This window comes from Aplidium turbinatum, chromosome 3, assembly GCF_918807975.1.
Source record: "Aplidium turbinatum chromosome 3, kaAplTurb1.1, whole genome shotgun sequence".
In the NCBI taxonomy this organism is placed as follows: domain Eukaryota; kingdom Metazoa; phylum Chordata; class Ascidiacea; order Aplousobranchia; family Polyclinidae; genus Aplidium; species Aplidium turbinatum.
The window spans coordinates 28,858,875-28,880,744 of NC_137474.1; the positions used below are offsets into that span (position 1 = coordinate 28,858,875).

Here is a 21,870-nt window from a genome sequence, read left to right on the forward strand (position 1 = left end):
AAGTATGACAAGTCTGTTGTCACCACAACGCTGGGAAAAACGTCGGCTGTCAAGAGCAATGAAGATTTAACGGCGCTGTAGAACTGTATTCTTGACAGGCATATAACGGAGTTAAACTGCCGCTTTATGGACGACACGTAGGCCTATGGATTACTGAGAGCAGCGGCCTCTTTCGCACCTGGATCTGCCACTTTTGGCAAAAAAAAAACATTCTAAATGGTCTTTGTGCACTGTATGGCATTGAGATCGCAGATGCTGAACATGCTGTATTCATTCAACACATCAGACGGAAAATGGATCGGGAAAACTTTCCTACATTAATGGAAGTACTGCCCTGCTGACATTTTCCCGAACATGAACAGTGTTTTAAGGACCATCATAACACTGCCTTCCACGTCCTGCAGCGTTGAGAGACTTTTCTCTGCAACAAACACGATCCAAACGCGCTTGAGATCATCCATGCAGGCTGGACGCCTTAACAAGTAACAACTTGACACATTTGTCTTTTGAAAGAACTCATCAACAGTTCGGATTATGATGACATAATCAACTTTTTTAACTCGTAACCTGGGAGACTCCGCCTTGTGTAGAAGCTCCGGTAACACTAAGTTTTTGTATGTTGGTCCGCCGTGGCATTATTGCTGAAGGCCCACCAACATATTTCCTAGGCCCACCCATAAATTACTTTCTGAATCCGCCACTGGTACTTAGTGACTCTCATTTTGAAATGCTCGTTTTTTTGAAAGATGCGTAATAATAAATTTCCCTTAGAATGTGTTTTCTATAACGACGTTAAAATGACGGTGTAAACGAATGATAACATTCGTTTTTAAAGTCATTTTTGCCTCACTAAGGGCTTGAAGAGTTTCTCCTAGTGTCATTATAGACAAAAGTAGCGGTAGCGCACGCTACTTTGGTCCGAGTAGCGGTAGCGGGTAGCGCACTACTTTTGTAAATTGGTAGCGGTAGCACGCGCTACTTTGGTCCAAGTAGCGGTAGTGGGTAGCGCACTACTTCAAAAGTAACGGGTGCCCACCTCTGCACATTTGTAGTAGCAGAACGAAGTAATACGAAGAAATCGAGTAGTTAGCTACAATGAATTGGGCTAACGGCATAATTTGTATTGCTGTACTCGGACAGTTTGCTTTTTTATAGCTTGCAGTCCTTAAGGTTTGCTGGCGTAAAACCGGTCGCGAAACAGAGGAAGCAAGATAAAAACGTGTCTGAGGCTGGAAGTTGTAATTGTTTAGGGTAGGAGGTTTTTTTGGTCGGTCTGGAACTGGTACAGCTATTGAAGCTGTAGAAAGTATAAAAATACTGAAATTTATGAAACATTAGCGGAGCTGGTTTGACTCTCGGTATGTGCGGACTGCTCAACGAAACGCACGCAGGACTGCTCTCCATTCATCGACATCTAATGGATGAAATAATTTCCCGGCAACAAGACTTTAACAATCGGAAACTTCACTTTGTGAATCTCAGTGACTGGGCGTGCGTCAGTGATTCAAAGCCTCTAAGTATGCAAACTGCCAGGTTTAAGCTCTGCAAGAAGCTTTCCCGGTCCAAGGATAAAGGTTTAATCAATCAATCATTACAAATTGTTGTTGGCGAAAATAGGGGTTAATTGACGCACACACTAACAAATTAAATTTAATTTCTTACTTTTTTTTCGCAATTTTGTGGGGTAACCTGCCTTTGCAAATAGGCTATACTTAGTTCAAAAGTTTATCTGTATGATTAGGCTATTATAATATTCAAGTACTTAGTTCGTACATACTTAGGCTACTGTGCTCTATTGTACTTACTGCCATACTTACTTGTACTTACTGCCAATAAGGCCAGTTTGGAATTATCATCATGGGAGAAGAAGATGCAAGAATATGCTCAGAGTCATCTCACTCTATCTGGACTATCCTGCTCGCAAACCAAAATGCTGAAGTCTGTCAGGCGGACAGCGGAGATTGAAGAAGTGTCTTTAAGAAAGTGCGCAAGTTGCATATTGGCGTTGTCGTTTCAATTTTGTAACTAACAAAATCAGCTGAATTTTAGGTTAGCTATTTTTCAACACCCAATTCTTCAAGAGTATTGCAAGCCCTACTTTAATCTCTCCACAGTTTAATCAAACAACCATCAGTAGCTTTGTAACTTGAAACTGACAAATACAGTAGCCCTACATTTTGTTTATCTTAATAACGTAGTTTCAGTGACACACTCTGCATGTAGCCTACTCGTCATTATTTAGATGCATTACAGGGAAAGTGTACGGTTAAGTTCGAAGATTGAGAAGATTTACAGTGACGCTAGAGTATGCAATGGAAGTGTATGTTTGGCGTACGAACCAGGACTTATAGGAATATTTTCAAAATCACAAGATTATGAGTAAGTCAAGCATGAAGTACCGAATTACAAGCACAAAATTAAATATGATATTTGTCGTTTATTATTTATGTTTATTTAATAAGCTTAACCAGTTGATTAAAGATTTAGAATTTAGATTATTTGTACGGGAAAGCAAGAAAGCAAATCAGTGTCCACTTTCAAGCGTTCCTTCATGTGTCTTGCTAAGATAAAGAGCATGCATTCAATGGTTAGGATGGATGACAAATGGCTCTTCGTGCTCCATCCTGTGAGTACCATCTGCTTTCAACCAGATGAGAAACGAAATCTGTCAACAAAGAGCCTCCACCCGGACGGCACAGCTGCAAGGGGCAATTGATAAGTTCAGACGCCCCACCATTCTGCAGCTCAACATAGAAGGCTACACAACAAGCAAGACCAAAGTTGTGGAGCAGCTTGCCCATACCAACCGGGCACTCGTCATCCTCCTCCAGGAGACCCACTGCACTTCTGCAGATAGGCTAGCTATTCCCAACTACACGCTAGCCGGGTCTACCTTAAGCAGGAAGCACGGCATTGCCACGTTTGTGCATGAGAGCCTAATGCGGACCTTTGTCGACCAATCTTCAACTGATGCCGAGATTGAGTGGGTGTGCATTTGTATCTCATACTACTGTACAACATCGTCAACGTCTACAAGCCCCCACCCTCGCGAATGTTGCCACCATCCCTTCCTACGTTCCCCTCCCCCAGTCTCTACGCTGGCGATTTCAACTGCCAGCACATCGACTGGGGCTACAACAACACAAGCAGCGACGGAGCATTGCTGGCTGACTACAAACCACCTTGCACCTTTTATTCAATCAAAAGGAACCAGTCAGTTTCTACTCCGGCCGCTCGGGAACAAGGACAAACCCTGAATTGGCCTTCGCGAGTGTCGACAGCTCCCTTGCAGACAGACGTGTGCTTGAGAAGTTCCCGCGGTCCCAACACCGGCCGTCCCTCATCATCGCCCCAAAACTTGTGGCTCCTGTCCCGAGTTCACCGGTGAAGCGATGGAACTTCAAAAAAGCCGATTGGAATCAATACAGCCTCTTGACCAATGAGTCTACTGCAAAGTTACCACCACCTGAAACATGCAACGCAGACGAGGCATACCAGGACTTGTGCAATGCTATAATAATTGCGGCAAAGGCCACAATACCACGTGGCCATCGAACCAGCTATACACCATGCTGGGACTCTGAGTGTGAAGCTCTCTATCGCTCCTACCTAAACGCCACCCCGGGTACTGCTTCTAACACCGCCGCCACCAGACTACTTGAGCGGCTGGACGCAAAGAAGCTTGAGCGGTGGAATGAAGCCGTCCAAACCATCGACTTCTCACACTCAAGCCGCAAAGCATGGAGCATCATCAACAACCTCACTGGGCGCTCAGCAAACTCCCCTCGCCAGTGCCCCGTTTCTGCAAATGCCATCGCTTCCCAGCTAGTGCAGAACGGGGTCTACAAGACAAAGGACCGCGAGACATTCCGCCTTGTCGCCAAGGAAGTGTCTGCCCTGTGGCGAGTGGTAACACCACAAGAAGAAACAATCTCTGGAGATTTCACTCCAGAGGAATTCGCCACCGCCCTCCGCCTAGTGAAACCACACAAGTCTCCAGGGCCGGATAAGATCTGCCCTGAGCTTGTGCTCCATGTTGGCCCTGCCCTCAAGTCCTGGTTACGTAGATTCCTCTCTTCCTGCCTGCACCACCTCACAATTCCAAAAATCTGGAAAAGAGCTCTAGTAGTTGCGATCCCTAAGCCTCGCAAGCCACCAGAGGACCCAAGGAGTTATCGTCCGATATCCCTCCTCTGCGTTCCTTTCAAATCCTCGAAAAGCTGATCTATGCCCGCGTCAACCCAATCATCGACCCGCTCCTTCCAAAAGAGCAAGCTGGGTTTTGGCGCGGAAAATCCACTGTTGATCAGGTCACACTGTTGACCCAAGACATCGAGGACAGCTTTGAGGCAAAAAAGAAGGCCGGCGCTGTCTTTCTAGATCTCACAGCTGCCTACGATACTGTATGGCATCGCGGCCTTACTTACAAGCTGCTTCGCCTGCTTCCTGACCGACATATGGTCCATATGATTACGGAACTTGTCAGGAATCGAAGCTTCACCCTCACCACCGGCAATCCACGGCGAAGCAGACTGAGACGCCTGAAAAACGGCGTCACACAGGGATCGGTCCTGGCTCCACTTCTTTTCAACATCTACACCCACGACCTGCCAACCACGATCTCCGCAAAATACGCTTATGCGGACGATCTGGCAATTCTCCACTCCACAAAGTCGTGGGAAAATCTAGAAGACACCTTGAGCCAGGACATGCAAACCATCTCAGCTTATCTCCAGAACTGGCGACTGAAACTCAGCGAAACAAAACTGTGGCGGCAGCTTTCCACCTACACAATCGGGAAGCTGATCGTGAGCTACATGTCCACAACAACGGAAAATCTCTGTCCTTCTGCCCCGAGCCAAGGTATCTTGGGGTGACACTAAACAGATCGCTCACATACCGCCACCATTTGGTGTCACTGCGCAAGAAACTGACATCTCGCGCTGCACTATTGAAGCGCCTGGCAGGCTCTAGCTGGGGGGCGAGGGCTGACACTTTGCGAATAGCAGCCTTAGCCCTTGTCTACTCTTCTGCAGAGTACTGTGCACCTGTCTGGTGCAGCAGTGCTCACTGCCACAACATCGACACTGCCATAAACAGCGCTCTGCCCACAGTGACCGGATGCCTGCGTCCCACACCATTTGACAATCTCCCCATTCTCGCTGGCATCCAACCTGCTGAGCTTCGTCGCGAAGAAGCCACTCTGTCTCTCGGTCGACGGGCACTGGAGCCTAACCATCTTCTCCACCACAAGATCTCTGCCTTCCCAAACGGGCACCCCCGCCGACTGAAATCAAGACGCCCATTCGTGCCAGCCGCTCGGCTTCTGATCAACGAAGCTGATAAACAAGACATCTCTGCGACTACTTGGGCGAACCATAAACTGAATGGAGGTCAAGCACCACCAGACTCCATTCATTCATCTCCGACGCCGACACACGCCCCATCGACCTGACACTACAGAGACAGGCATGGGTGCGCCTCAACCGTCTCCGTACGGGGGTCGGGCTTTTCCGCTCAACCATGCACCAATGGGGAATGGCTTCTTCTTCCTGTTGTGAACGTGGTGCCGCGGAACAGACCGCAGACCACATCATCAATGACTGTACCATCTTCAAGCCACCTAACGGAATGGAAGGTCTGCGCGTCATGGATGATGAAACTAAAGACTGGCTGCTCTCTAGCAGCCTTCCAGTGTAGTCCGGGAACATCGTGAATCTGGGGTGGTAAAAGGATAGACCCTCGCCCCAGAAGCTCAGACGACGACGAATGGTTGTCGAACCTGGTGCCTCACCGGCGTCGAAAAAGCACTCTCACCATTTAGCCACCCAGCCGACAAGGCTAAAGATTTCAATTTTTCCGGTTTTGCAACGTTTTGTTTGTGTTAGATTATATTTGCAAAGAAGATGGACAATGCTGTTGTGCTTTACTTTACTTGACATGAGCCATGGTCTATAAAATGGCATTCAAAGGTTTATATCTGTATAGCATGTTACTGATTTATATGTAAACTATACAGTAATTATTAACAAATACAAATTAGCAAATATAAACAAATAAACAAACAAATATAAATTAGCCTATTAATTTATGGTACTGCTATTTTGCATTCCTCAAATGCTGGCATTTGCACAACAATCTAACCTCTCTATAGTGATAGCATCTTCAGCTACACATGTAAAAAGAAAATTTGAAAAATACGTAAAACGAACAAATAAAACAAACTCCGATATTATCAACACGCATACAAATTCTATTTCAAATAGATGGTTACATGAAATTAAAATCAAAACCTGCAAGCCTAAATCTGAAACTGGTGTTCTGCCACGATTTTCAACAATATACTGGTACAAAATTCAAGAAATACATGAACATTATCGTCCATCAAGTAAATTACAATCGTTCAACAAGACAAATACAAAGAAAAACGCAATTTAGTTTGCAGTCTATTCCAATAAGTTTACATAGATACAACGTCAAAAGGAATAAAGTGCGAATGGGCATGGTTGAAGAATCTACACTACAGGGTTCTGAGGTTGCTGATGACATGGAAGTAACAAAACAGACTAAGTGGTTGGTCGAATCAATTTTTGTATGTTAATGGAGGCTTTGATTTTATGTAGCCATTTATCTTCAGCGATGTCTAAAAATTGTTTGCTGGGTTGTTCGGCGAAAGTAACAACAAAGCAGTCTGCCAGAGCTGGTTTCTTTTTTAGTTCACTGTTGTGGAATTTTGCATAATGTTTCAATAACGCTGCTTTGTCACCGGATTCATCAGAGTAATTAAAACTGTTCCAAATAGATCTGTGTGTGGCCCAACGTGTGGAAAACTTTGTGATGGTTTGGCCTACATAGTGTTCGTGACATATAGTGCACGTTGCAATGTATATGGTTACCGCATAGTGCACATTTGCCGCATGGTTTGGAGAAGCCGTTGGTTGGTGTTTCTGTATTCAGGGCAATTTTTTTGTATTTTGTAAGTAAATTTCTCAGCGTGCTTGGCTTTTTATATGTAATCATTTGATTGGGCTGTAGTAATATATATTAGCTTTTGAATATAAACCTAAAGGTTTATATTTAGCCTATACACTGTTTTGGCAGTTGCCTATTTACTGTATATGTTTACTGTATAAGGTCAATGCTTGCGAATGCTCTTGTAATAGAGTAAATAAAAAGACATTTAGCAACTTGATCATGTTATGGGAGCTATTCTTATAAATTGCTAAACGTCTTGCATCTTTCAGCACTCTACTGTGGGCGTGGAAAGGATGGCGAGATGCAATAGGACCAAAAATAAGAAACGATTGGATACGACGAAATGAATTGGATAATATTGGAGCTCGTGAAAACGGTGAATGACAATTACTGTCATTACTATTCTAGTAGTGTTTTCAGTTCAGTTCAGTTCATTTATTTGTCACAAACACAAACATGAAAAGAATACAAAGTATATATACAATAATAATCGGTTGTGTGTCATATGACGAGGAGACTGTTCCTTGTAGTGTTCCACTTTGTTCCAGTGGCAGAGTGTTTGTTTGTATTTAATCAAACATTTACTTGCAGTAATTAATGAAATTTCTATTACCACCACCTATCAAAAGTCACCTTTCAGCTGAGAATGATTTCCAGCTGTCACCATACATCCTCTTTTTGTAGTAGCCTACATGTCTTCCTCTTTAATAAAAAAAAGTTTTGTCCTCTCAGGACGTCCAAAAGCGTCAAAGTGACCTCTATTATGCATTTCAATTTTTTTTTCAAAAGATACATATTGATGATATTGTTATAGCTTAAAACATATCTACCGCTTGCAAAAGCAAGACCATAAAATCTGTCGATAAAAACTTGAATATGTTAATCAATCGATTGCAATTTTTGTAGTTGAGCCCCTTATCATTCGACTGCTATAACAAAACAAAAAAAGATGAACCCAGCCTCATGGACGAAACACGTGTCTATCGCTGAGTTCTTGCTACACTCGACTATCGAGAAACACTAGTGATAAGTCATGCCACACACACTAAAACCCAATTTGTTTTCTTTGTTACGCTCTGCTACATCATAGTTAACCTCTTGAATTTATCATTAAATTTTACCAGATACCGGATTTAATCACGTTAAGAACTACAGTACCCAAACAGCAAAATCTGTCATTTTTACATTGATTCAACGTCTGCTAATCTCGCTGCCTGGCTAGTTTATTAACACTTTGCTCCTCAAGGGGAGGCCAGATTTGGCCCCCCCCTCATATTTCCTTTGATTATTTGAAGCACAGTAACGCCATGCACTTGGTTTTTCTTGACTTTTCCTAAAATTGCCAGGCGGATCTGATGATATTAAATTTGATGCTAAAAGTTGTGTAGTTTTCTTGTAAATTCAAGATTTTGGTGAATTTTTGCTATTTCTAGCTCACTTCCAGCAAAGCGTGAAATGGATTACATTGCGATAACAAGCCATAAGCTCATAATTGCTTCGTGCATCGATATGCGCGAGCAGAGAGAAACATCCTCTTGTTTTCCTTTGTTTGGTTTGACCTCAATAATACAAAGCGCGTTATTTCTTATGCCATAAAAGAAAAGCCAGTGATCACAAAGCTGTTAATTAGAAACAATAATAGCAAACGTTTTTTGCGTTATTAGCTCTACAAAGAAGAATAGCAATCCACGATCAAAATAGTAGGCTATGTAGGCCACAAACTATTCAAACCAGTTGTTTCAAGCAGATAATATTCATTGACAAATAAAAAACGTTACAATAAGAAATCTTCTCTTGGGTAAATGCACGAAAACCTGGTTTCGAAATAAACGTTCTATGGAAATGCTCTCAGTGACAAAACTTGCAATTGAGGAAATGTATCACCGCAAATGCTTTTGGGAGAGGCCGAAGAAATGGCGTTTTTGCAAACAGTAGTTGTGAGATACACTCAAAATTATGAGATAGGCTCCATTTACACGTAGCAGCTAACTCGATGGCTACATGTCCCTTCCCTGCTTTATGTTGCCTACTTGTTGTTATGTCCTGCATTTTTGTTTCACAGCGCACTGTGTGTTGTTCCAAAGAGCGCAAAATAAAGATGATAATGCCTCATCTACATCACTAAATATTTTGTAATGTAGAAGAGGCATAAAGCTAGGCGTCACATCAGATAAACAACAAATCAGCTTTTTTCATCATTGATTCAACATCTGAATACGTTGCGCCAATGTATAAGAGGTCGGCTATTGTGAAGACCCGCCATTTATAAACGATCCGATTATACCAAAAGTGGGACAAACTAGTGGATCAAAGAATGAATAAACAATGCTGAGAAAACTAAATCTAGGTGACGAACAATACCGATGTCTTCATTTATCTTGGAAAAATGCTGCCTAAACTTGTCAACAAAAAATACCGTAAATAACGGCAAGGACCCGAAAGCAGAATTTTCTCGACTTTAGCATGAATGTGGTCAGACATCTACAGTAATAATTCCACACATACAATAACGGGCACTCAACGGCTGTAAGATACATAATAATCAACCTGGTTCTGGGCCGTTTGTGTAACAGCTTAGGGGAAGACACTACTTGAAATGATGCACCACACAAATTATTTTCAATGAAGACTGAGTCTAAAAACCGATGTGGATTGTGCTGCACAATGACTTCAAGTTTCGGACAGAAAAGGCACAAAAATATCACGATAAAAATAAAGACCTTGTGGGAAATTTTCGAGAATCATAACACGATGCAAATACCATAAACGCGTAGTTTGCATGCTGCTCTAAGCTGGCCGGCAACCACAAAGGTAGACAATACAGGCAGTTTATAATTCGAACAACGCAATAAACATTATAAATACGTAAACCGACAATTTTCTTTTACAAACGTTTTACGTCTAATGGTAAATTTTCCCCCAACAATTTTTTGTGAAGCGCTTGCAAACCACGGTTTTGTAAAATAATTCATCATTATTATTTTTTACTTCTCGGATATTGTAAAACGTCATCAGCAAAATCACAAAAAAAAATTTTATTACTTCAATGTAGTAGGCCTAAGAATTTTTTATAGAATTGTAGCCACGTTGTTTCAACAAAGAAGCCATTTTTTGGCAATACAAAGTTATAGAAAATAATTTGCAATCCTGCAAATGTTTGGAAAGAATCTAGGAAGTCTTCTCACAATCTGGCACAAAATAATTATGTTTATTGTATCTCTGCAATATTTTTTACGACAAACTTTGAAGCTTCGTTATAATCATTTTTATCTTTGAAGTCAAAAGTTAATTTTTTTTTGGCCAGAAACATAATCGCTGCCTTGCTGATGTTGTCGCCTTTACGCGTATTTTTTGTGTTTCAAACAATGACGACCCAGTCAGCAATCCAGTCCTTTTACATTGATTCAACATTTGTAAACGTTAAATTTATGTAGCTTTGCTGACTGTGGGTATTTCACATTTCCTTTGTTTACGCATGTTGATCAATTCGCTGTTGCATTGTTTCGACGCTGGCGAACTAAAAATGTATTTTCAAATTGATTGACACAATCTTCAATAAAAAGTTTAGCTTCGAACTTAGCTTTGTTGAGGTAAATGCTGTATTGTTTGTGGATGTAATTTATGAGTCATGTTTATAAACACTCGTAAGCGAAATGAGTTATGATGTAGCCTGCATGATATTTGTGATGCGACTTGACACAAATCCACAATTTCAAAAGCACCTAATTTGAACTTAGAAATTTCAGATAATTTCAACAACTTGTTCAATTGTCTTCTCTCTACTAAAAATATTCATACTACAAACTCAATTGTAGACCTAAAATACACAAACGAAGATGTAAACAGCTATTCAAGCAGGCTAAGCTGTTACTTATGAGAAGTTTGGTTCCATAAAACTACAAGCTGGCCATGAGTTTGGGAATGCATTAGTTTAGGACAAAAATGTAAGACAACAAACGCAGTTTTTTTTTTCAAATTCGTGTAACAATATTACTCTGATTGTAACTATTTTAGAATCAGTGAGTAGCTTACAATAAGATTTGCTCGCAAGTCGTAAGTAAATCTTTATCAATGCAATGATTCGGCACACCGCACACACACTTCGTGCGTTCGCTCGAGCTCTTTGTTATTCAGAACTTTGCATGAAATCGGATTAGCACGGTAATTAAATAGCGGCAAGATAAATCAAAATTGTCGTTTTTGGGTACCTTTGCAAAAATTGAAATATCAAGTTTAACATTTAAAATTTTAAAATAATGACTTTTCAAACTTATAGACAAATGATTTTTTTTCACACCAGTGCAACTTCTGTTGAAATAGCACCAGCGGATAACACGTAACAGCTGATTGAATTTGATCCAAAAACGGCCCCCCCTTGAGCAGTTAACTTCCAAAAAAACGTTGAAAAGCAAAGGGTTAAACCGTGTAGCCGAGGGTTTCGAGAACTTCTTGGAGACTTTGACAGTGCACACCTGCATAATTCAAAGTGTAAATTCACTAATTTCTAAAGTAATTTTAACAAAGCTCATTTTGTACAGTGGTTATGTTTTCTCCTAAAATATTTTCACAAAAATATAAGGCGTCGAAAAAAGATAAACGTGAAAAGCTATCAATTAGCCGAGAATGGTCAATTCTACGTTACGTTTTTACTGTATTGCACAAAACTAGTATTTTTATTAAAATTTAGGCTATTACGTTGCGTTTCTTACACATAAGTAGCCACATTGGCATGTCCACTTTGTCCACTGTCCACAGTAGTAGTTTGTATCAGTAGAACGAAAATGACTGATACGAGTGAACTGATAATAATCATACTGTATTTATACCAACAAAAATGTGAAAAAGAAACATTGATAATAAAGAAGTTTCAAGCTAAATGCATAGTGAAACGCCTTTTTTACTGTCTTTGAATTAAATCATGGAATTTGCAGTATGCAGTAGTTGTAACTAGTCGGGCCAGTCATTTTTGTTACTCTGAATAGCTTGTCTAATGCAATGGAGTACTGGTGCAAATGGTGGCTCATAAAAGATGGAAAAATTGAGTATTTAAAAGATTCATCTTTCATAAATTTCATTACCGAGTTGTGATAAATAATTTTATGCGTAAAGTTTGGCTACAATGCTCATTGCTTTTATTTTTCTGTTGCAGTGGTCTATTGGCTAAAATACAAATGAAACAAAACAACAAGAAGGCTAACTGTTGATAAATTTAATCAAAAATATGTCCTTTCTTTATTGGTAAAAATATGGTCAGCCTATGATCACTGTTAGAATTATTTAGCAACTTATTTTTAATATTTCCACTTTTGTAGGTTATACTGACCTTGGAGATTATTGGAGAAGCAAATATCATGTGGACAATTTTCAAGAGATGATCGACGGCTTATGGCAGGAGCTAGAACCTCTGTATAAGCAACTCCATGCTTATGTCCGCTACAGATTACATAAAGTTTATGCAAATAAAGTCAATCTTACAGGACCGATTCCTGCTCATTTGTTAGGTAACTACCATTAGCTGTAACTTAAAAGCATAAAACTTAAACTAGCTGTAACTTAAAAGCCAAGTAAATTTGATTTTTCTGTGTAGCGAACTGCAGTACCTAGGAGTACTTTGCCAAAGCACAGAAGTAAATTTAATAAACCATAGCCTAAAAAGCATTGAAACTTGTATTAAGGCGTAGAGTTGGGCAATAAAAAACGCAGCTACGCTCCGATTTGGAGATGCTTTTTGACAGCTTTGCAAGTTGGATGCAAGTTTGACAATATTGTTACCTTGCGTTAGCTTTTTTGCGCTCTTTTTGAGACTCGATTTTTGATGCAGCACTTCACATGAGATAAAGCTTTGGTAGTTGGTAGAGAGTTTGCTTTATTGAACCATAGACAGACAAAACGAAGTAACTTCAGCGGGTTTAACATGTTATATTACAAAGAGATATAACAAAATCAAAAAATCAACTCAAACGTTTTCGATACGTAATTGTGTCCTTATCAGGAATTACTTGAACCTGCAACATACATAATACATATAACCTACTGTACTGTACATAATATACATTGCAGATTTAAGTAGCCTACATGTCAAAAACGATTGAGTTGCTTTTTTAATTATGTTCTATCTCTTTGTACTAAAATATGCTACACATCTGTGAAACATAAAGAAATGCATCTGCTAAAGTTTGTCAAGTCCAGATCATATTCTAGAAAAGCATTGTTTCTTTGTAATGAATTTAAGCTCAGACAATAATGTGAGCATTTAATCATTATTTGATAAAGATATCTTCCATCTTTTACCTGTACACTGCGGTGTTACGCTGGTATAATTATTGATGTTAAAATTGAGTCAGGAAGCTTTTATTATTTAAAAAACAAGTTTTTCAGTTTTTTAAAGGGTGTGCATCCAAATGCTTCTTTCATTCCAAAACTCCCAAACCATCAACGTGCTCAAATGCAAGTCAACTTGTCATTACTGTACCCATTCCCAACACAACCATTTTCACAGCTTCAAGACGTTTTAAAGAATTATTGATTGATTGAGTCTTTTTCCTCTAACTGGGAAAGCGTTTTGGGAACTTAATCCTGGCAGTTATGTACACTTGTAGAGGCTTGGAACAACAACTTTGAACAACCCGGTTACCGAGATCATCAGGGTAAAATCTCCGATTGTTGAAGTATATCTGTGAATTGTTTCATTGTTGATCCATACGTATACGCGCTTATTGTTGTAATTGCGCAGTAACTTGAATGAATTTTTATATAGGTCAGATGTGGGCTCAACGATGGGGATCTATTTATGATTTATGTGTCCCCTACAAAGATGTCGGAGAATATAACATTCATGACGGAATGAAAAAGCTTAACTACACTGTGGACAAAATATTTCGTGTGGCAGATGACTTTTACCAGTCTATAGGTAAGAATGGCTAAGATTAATCATCCAAACGTGGTTCAACCAAAAACTAAGAAAAATGCTGCATGAATGTAATTCTCCATACGAGGCTCATAAAACTTAAGAAGTGATTGAAATTTTACGCGGTGCTCTGAGGGTGTGTTGTGTCCCAATAAAATAGAGTGGATAAAAGTCATACAGAAATAGTCAAGCGTAGGCAACTACATTAACCTATATACAGTAGCCTATATTTTGCTAGACGAAAGTTAGTTTAAAAGACCTACCCACTTCTGTATTAAAACATAACAAACATAGGCTAATTGTTAAAAGGGACTACCCAACAAAACTCAATGAAAAAACTCATCTGAGGTTTGAAGAATAAAGGCCCAATTTGAATGTGGATCTATTTATTTTTGTGCTCGATTTAGGTTTGCCTCCGATGCCTGAGTCCTTTTGGAATAAATCAATGTTTGTACGTCCTCCTAACCGTCCAGTTGTATGCTACGCTTCAGCTTCTAATTTAGGACAAACAGACGTCAGGTATAATGCTGTACCACTTTATATATTATTTATCATAGGAATAATATTAAATCAAACATACCATTTAATATTATTAATACATATCTTGATTAGCCTATAATTTGACGGAATTGTGCAAGAACTATCGTAAATTGCTTGATCTGTTGAACTTTATTAGAGTACATACACTTTAGAGTGAAGATGTGTGCGAGTGCCAACAGCGGCTACTTGTATGTGGCTCATCATGAAATGGGACATTGCCAATACTATCTTGCCTACAATCTTCACCAACCAAGGCTGTTTCAAGTACGTAGCGAGAAGATTCTTGTTATTTTCCTTTTTGATAACTGTTGTATTTTTAGACATATATAATAATAATGAAGTAAGTAAGGTCGCAGTGACAAATAAACTGTCGACATACAAAACGTAGTGATAATAATAATAGTCAAACAAGTAAGGTTGGTTAAAAATGTCAGTTGTAGTTCTCGATTGACGTTTCTAACAAAGAAGCCTTAGCTTTTAAGAAATGGCTGGTGTTGAATTCTAATCGATACGTTCTTATATTGCTTATTGAAAAATAACTAAAAGAATTGTAGCCTACTCTGAGATAGACTTTCCCCTTATCAGCAAATCCATTAATTTTCACCAAAGCGGCGGAAATTGCTATCTCGTATGATATTGATGTAGCACTGACGCTTAGGCTACCTACCAGGACTAATCGAATAGATACATCAAATTCTGTATTCAATATGATTACATTGGAGTATTGCAACAGTCGGCGTAGAAACACGAATACATCCGAAGAGGCAACCTGCACTTCTTACATTGAGATTTTTCAATAGTTATACACGTGATTTTAGCTGTGTTGTTGCAGTTGTTTGCTTTTCCTTGCTTTGGACCAATACTCACAATAAATATTGGGCAATGAAAAGCAAGAAAGTTAGTGGGACAAATTCAAGGCAAATTATAATCATCATTTACGGCACTAATGCTTGGTTCGTTTGGTTAAATTTTGTCAGGATGCCGCTAACAGTGGCTTTCACGAAGCGATCGGAGACACAGCAGCGTTGTTCGTCATCAATCCAACGCATTTGTTAAAGCTAGGTTTGATTGAAAAAGATGAAGATCCTACTAACGTTAAAAGTAAGATCACTGGTAACACCTTTCAAAGGAAAGCATAGTCATTACAAAATAATCCTAATTTATCTCTTTGTTAATCATTGCTACTATTTTGCATGTTCTTAGTTTCCTTGTCAAGAAATCTATTTTCTTTGCTTTTTCTTGCACCGCCAGGCCTAGACTATCACCACTGACACGTATCCCATTACTTTGTTATGCTGCAATGGAAAATCACAGTGTACTGTTTCTTTAGAAAAACACATCAACTTCTTGATGCACAGCGCAATGGATAAGTTGGCTTTCTATCCCTCGGCATTAGCCATAGAGCGATGGAGGTGGAAAGTCTTTTCTGGGGAAATACCTCCAGAAAAGTTAAACGCTGGATGGTGGGAAGAAAAGTTAGTATTTATAAGAATATGCCACTCATGAAGCGCCACTACTGAACTGTTATTTTATACTATTGCGTTCATTATTCGGAGCCCATTGGAGTTCTGTCACAGAGAAAATACAAGAATTTGTACTCCATGGTAAAATTATTAGCCCCATTACCAATGGTGTTCACAACGGCCGTAGGCATACTTTCAGCCACTGCTGCCATCTATCAGGATTGCAGAGAAAGTTTTACAAGCTTCCATCGTTCCTCTTTGGGATGTATTTAAGATATATCATTGGAGCGATATTTGCTACTTCAAAAGAAATTTTAATCCTTCCTCTAAGATCTCAAATCTTTTGAACTCTAAAATTATTGCATGTACAAATTTTTGCGCATGCACATGATTCTGCGTATGCAAATTACAAGCTGTGTTTTTTATTCCTTCTAGAAGAAAACTTGGGGGAGTAGAACCTCCAGTATCACGAACTGAAAACGATTTTGATCCTGGCTCAAAGTATCACATTGCTAACAAAGTTCCATATGTAAGGTTAGTAGCGTACTACTCATCAACAACAATTCGGATTGTAAATTTGGAAAATTATTTGATGTTGAACACAGGTCTACATATTGAATGTCTATACCGCATCATTACTTAACACTGGTTGGATGCGAGCATCTTTTACCTTAAGATACATGAACAAGGCCCAATTGATTTTTTAAACCAGAAATATTTTGTTGTTTGTTTAGGTTTAGGAAATAAACTTAACTGGTCTGGGTTTCCTGACGTAGACCTCCTATTGGATAGAAATGTTTGGCAATGTTGATTGATTGATTGAATCTTTAACCTTGGACTGGGAAAGCTTCTTGCAGAGCTTAATCCTGGCAGTTTCGCATACTTGTAGAGGCTTTGAATCACTGACGCAGGCCCGGTCACCGAGATTGACAGAGTGAAGTTTCCGATTGTTGAAGTCTTGTTGGCGCGGAACTATTCCATGCATTAGATGCCGCTGAATGGAGAGCAGTCCATGCGTTGCTCAAGCCGCACACCCCGAGATTCGAACCAGCGTCGTTTGATCTTGAAGCTTCTTCGTTCCAGAAGTGACGCGCTAACCAATTGAGCTATCGGGACGTTATCATGTTTTTAAATCTTATTCTGCAACTGAACGAAAAAGGAAAGTTTTGCATTGCTACTTTGACAGAAGTAGGCATCCGCTACTTTGAAGTAGAGCGCTATCGCTACTCGGGCTAAAAGTAGTACGCGCTACTTCTACTCTTCCGGCTACTTTTGTCTTAACTAACACAAAAAGCCTGAGTAGTTCATTGTGACGTCAAAATGACCTTGAAAATAAATGATATCATTCGTTTACACTATTACAAAGTCGTTTCAACGCCGATATAAAAAACACGTTCTTGGTGAAATTTAGTGTTAGCCTACGCATCTTTGAAAAACACGAGCATTCAGAAATGCGTGTCGCTGAGTCCTTCCGTTTAGGCTTCAGCACGTCTTTTCCAACAGAGAAAGGTCTCTCCGCCACAGCAATGGAAGGAATGGAGAGTTGCATTTAATGAAGAGACGTATTAAATCGGCATTGGGAAAGCTCCAGGACTTGCTTCTGTCTGAGAAAAGGCCTCCACGATGACTTGTTTTTCCGTAGCAGCGTTTGATGCGATGGCACCAAAAATTTGCACTCAAAACTGATATTGGACTAGGAATGGGCAATTTAAAATAGTGGGTTCGAATCTTAACTGTTTAAATAAATCGAATCCAAAAATAGGATTCGGTATGCAGCCTGTTCATTATTTTTTTCACGTCACATTTACGTTATTTATCACTGATAGACTGAACCAGCTCAGTGGCCAAGTGGTTTCGTCTTCAGCTCAGTGAAAAAAGCAGCGATCAGCGCAACAAATAAATTACACAAGCTGATTGGTATCACAGTCGCCAGTTTTGAGGTTTTCCCGCAGAACTGCGATAATCTTACTTAGGAGTTGCGAGAATTTGCCCGGGATTTCGGTGCAATATGACCCAGAATTTCTTCACTCAGAAATTTCGTTGCGTTTAGTTGCATTTTTTGGTTAATTTTTTAGATCAAAATCATTTCATATAAATTGAAATGTTTCGGTTTTTCTCAAACTAGGTATAAAAAATTTTGCGAAAAGTCAAAAGCGAACTAAAATTTGAAGAAAGTGACCTCTTTACCAAAATTGAACTAAAATTTATTATTGAACGCCTATGTATGACAATTGTAGTCTCAGCAGAAAAAAATGTCTTGTAAATCGACGATTTCGCTGCTTGATCTTGAAGCCTCTTCGTTCATGAAGTCACGCATTAACTAATTGAGCTATCGGGGAGTTAACTATCATCAAACGAAATTGCGACAACGTTTAACAGGAAAGCTATGGTTTGGGAAGCTATGAACACAGCCAGTGGCGTACGCAGGATTTTCTCAAGGGGGGGGGGGGGCCATTGAGAGTAGCGTAGCCAGGAATTTTGAAAGGGGGAGTTTTGACGACCGGCGGGCGAAGCCCGACGGCGTTTTCGCTTAAGACGACACCCAGCGGCGGGGGGTCTGGGGGGCCTCCCCCAGAAAATTTTGAAAAATTACTTTGAATTTGGTGCATTCTGAGAGCATTCAACAAAAATGTGGGTATGAATATTGCTGTAAAATGGTGCTGTCAGGTGGCATAGCAAAAGGATAAGATCATGTTTTCTTCGGCATTTTTCGGAAATAAAGCTAAGTGTCTATGTTTTCTTGTTGTTAATTCCTGGCTAAGATGTTTGAATGTTTGGTATTGGCAAAACTCGCTCTGTTAATGCAATTTTGTTTAAAATTAGGCTAGTTTTTTTAAACTGAAAGCATCATTCTCTATATCGTGACGTCACACGCGTGCCAAGTGGGGTTGTAACCCCCCCCCTTGGCTACGCCACTGGCCATTGATATCCCAGATGTCTTCATGATATCCCAGTATGGTTTTAGTTTAGACTATATCCATTTCTCTCTCACTAATCACTGTAATAGGCTTACAGAACACTATGCTACATTGGCATACCTGGGATGGGGTAGGTGGAGTGGGCCATGCATTTCGTATTGGCTTAGTCTATAAAACAACATTGTTACAGTACCGTAATTGCTTTGACAGAGCAATGCAAAACAAATTAAATGCCTTAATCTACGTCGTTAACTACTAAAACATTTTTAAGGGGGGGGGGGGGGCATGGCCCAATGGCCTCCCTGCGTACGCCACTGAACACAGCACAACATTTATTTCACGTTTTATTGGGCATAATTTGTGCTCTAAACACTGTCTAAACATTACTTTGACTGAATTGGCGTTTGAATCATTTTCTTTGACAAACATATTCTAAACTAAACATATAAAAAACTAAACTCTAAAGTATTAGCTCATGGAATAGAAACAATTCTAGGTTCGAATCCTCAACTATTCAAGAATGCCCATCCCTAGGTGTTGGTGTCACTCTTGTCGTTATCAGCGTAGGATGATTCCCGCAATAATCGAATGATTTCTGCTTTGATTTTTTCACGCATTGTTTCCATGAAAAATTTGCAAAAACGAGTCATTTTTTTACTTTAAATTGGAAAGTAGCGGGAGTGCAACTGAAAAAAAAAAGAAATGTAGCGTCTTTAAAAATTAAAAAAGTAGCGCCGCAATTGCAGCTGCTACACCAACAAAAGTTGCTCATGCTATAGGACATAGATGTCCAATCAAACGGTGCAAACTGTTGCCTACTAAAAAATAAGCTATCAGCAAAAAGCAGACCGGTTACTCAAGCTGGTGGTGAGCCTGGGTCCACAATAGCCTACAGTTTTGCTTCAAGCAGCTGTCCTAAACTTATAAACAACAAAATCAAGCGAAAAATATAGAAATTTCGATGCCACCTAATTAATTATTCACTTTTCTGTTTCGTCGCAAATGGTTTCTTGGCTATAATTGCTGTATCACAACACAAATACGTGTTTACAAAGTTTGATTTACATAAAAACTTAGAAAAATAGAAGATGACGCATTTACTGTATATAAAGCCATGATAAGCCATAAAAAAATACAAAAATTTCAAAGATCAAGCTCAATGGGGAGGGGGGTTTATCAAGTCAGCTTTATCAAGTCACAACTCACAATGTGGAGATTATCTACATTCTGCAACATGGTTAAAATGTCATGTGTCTTCATTACACCTCTGCTTTTATATTTTATAAACTGCTCTTTATCGAACCCATTTTGATATTTAGATATTTTTTGAGCTATGTGCTTCAGTTCCAATTTTACGAATCGATGTGCAAATTATCAGGTCACAAAGGGCCTCTATTCCTTTGTGACGTCACTGGATCCAAACAAGCCGGACAAAAATTTGCGTAAGTAACGTTTTAGTATAGAACTAATATGGTAGCTAGTGCTGGTAGGTTAATTTCTTGAGAATCATTTCTAAACTCTTCATATTTTTCATGGTCAATATTTTTTTAAAGTTTTTATTCTGTAAAAAATACGCTAAACATCTATAAGCCTAAATCGAGGTTATAATTGCTTCATAGAATATTTAACCCATGTGTGGCTTATTGACAAGACTAAGGTTGAAACTTTAAAATCATTTCAAACTAGCAAGTTGTAAATAGCGCTAATTATTCTGCTGTTTGCCTGCATACATTTTGTGATAAGTGATGTTGTTGACGTGTTGCTGCTCAAAGAAGTCCATATTTCATTCAAAGCCAACTAGGTTAGTTTGCAAGGTAATGTACAGAGTTTGCCTACAAGTTTGCTAGCATACTACTTGTATACTCATGTATTCCTACAAACATATGTACGTTTTGCAGTACAAAGTAAGGTAAGCTAGCAATGTCAAATTATTCGTTTCGACAGCGCCATGTAGCCTAACAGTGAACAGAACAACACCTTGCTCCAGTGGAAGGCACAGTCAAGATGGCAGTTAAAGACCATCAGCGGTCAATTTATCAATTCTTTTTTTCTTTTCTTTTTACAGTGAAATGCTCCAAGCAGGAAGCAGTAAGCACTGGGAAGACACTCTCCGCAATATGACCGGATCGTGCAAGAATAGCGTGAAACCGGTCAAGAAATACTTTCAGCCTCTTTTGGACTGGCTAGTCAAAGAAAATAAAAGACTCGGGAATAAGATTGGCTGGGACTGAGCCTGAGGTGTTGGTCTACTTTGTCCAAACAGAAGTAGCCTAATTTCAATACAGTCTATAAAATATTTGTGGTCATGTAGGTTACCCAGACAGCCACTTTGTCTGGTCCAACTGTGGTAGAAGTCTGGTCAGATCCGTACCCGATCCGGTAATGTGGCTGTCTGGGTTGTAAAATACTCTTCAGTTAAAATGATTATTCATAAACAGCCAGCAATTTTAGAAACTTTTATTGAAAAGAGTTTTTGGCAGATTTAGAACATATTTTTAAGTGGTGCAGGCCTAGTACAATTAAATTTTAACGGCACAACTTGTTGTAAATTTGCAACATTAGGCTGTAAAGGGTCAATTGAAAATATTTTTTTGTTTCTTTTTCATCACAAATATTCATTCTACTCTTCCAAAGCCACGTGTTTTTAAAAATCTTTGTTGCACATATGCAACATAGGACGTTACAGGGCTTTAATAAAACCAGTATGTATGCTTTGTATTATAGTAAAAGAACTTTTTTTATATTTTTAAAGGTTGAACGTAACTTAGAAATTTCAAAATTAAATATCGTTTGTTGCTACTTTTCTATTGTTGCCTATCAATTAAAAACTTGAATAAAAGTAACCAACAAAGACATTTGTGATCAGTGTCTTCACTAAAATCAGGATTGCATTGAGCAACCTAAGATTGATCGTGCCTTACTGGGTCGAAACCACATGCTACGAATATATTGTAAGGATTATAATATTAATTGGTAGACATTCTGATTTAGATTGCCTTTTTACAATAGCTCACTATAACACTGCAGTTATGACATTCTTGAATTGTGTAACTTTATGTTACTCGAA

General features: G+C 39.3%; 1 protein-coding gene across 2 annotated transcripts in view; it reads left to right on the top strand.

Annotated features, from left to right (window-relative positions):
- Window positions 1-21,643, top strand: part of LOC145767159 (angiotensin-converting enzyme-like) — a 28,838-nt gene extending 7,195 nt beyond the window's left edge. For both annotated transcript variants that reach the window (XM_082578925.1, XM_082578926.1), the window contains 12 exons: window positions 1,838-1,983; window positions 2,254-2,379; window positions 7,245-7,351; window positions 12,288-12,476; window positions 13,733-13,885; window positions 14,290-14,401; window positions 14,575-14,686; window positions 15,400-15,523; window positions 15,753-15,897; window positions 16,321-16,419; window positions 20,123-20,245; window positions 20,869-21,643. In XM_082578925.1, the coding sequence (XP_082435051.1) occupies window positions 1,838-1,983; window positions 2,254-2,379; window positions 7,245-7,351; window positions 12,288-12,476; window positions 13,733-13,885; window positions 14,290-14,401; window positions 14,575-14,686; window positions 15,400-15,523; window positions 15,753-15,897; window positions 16,321-16,419; window positions 20,123-20,245; window positions 20,869-21,034 (1,602 nt within the window). In that variant the 3' untranslated portion in view covers window positions 21,035-21,643. The remainder of the gene's footprint in view (window positions 1-1,837; window positions 1,984-2,253; window positions 2,380-7,244; window positions 7,352-12,287; window positions 12,477-13,732; window positions 13,886-14,289; window positions 14,402-14,574; window positions 14,687-15,399; window positions 15,524-15,752; window positions 15,898-16,320; window positions 16,420-20,122; window positions 20,246-20,868) is intronic.
- Window positions 21,644-21,870: the final 227 nt, after the last annotated feature.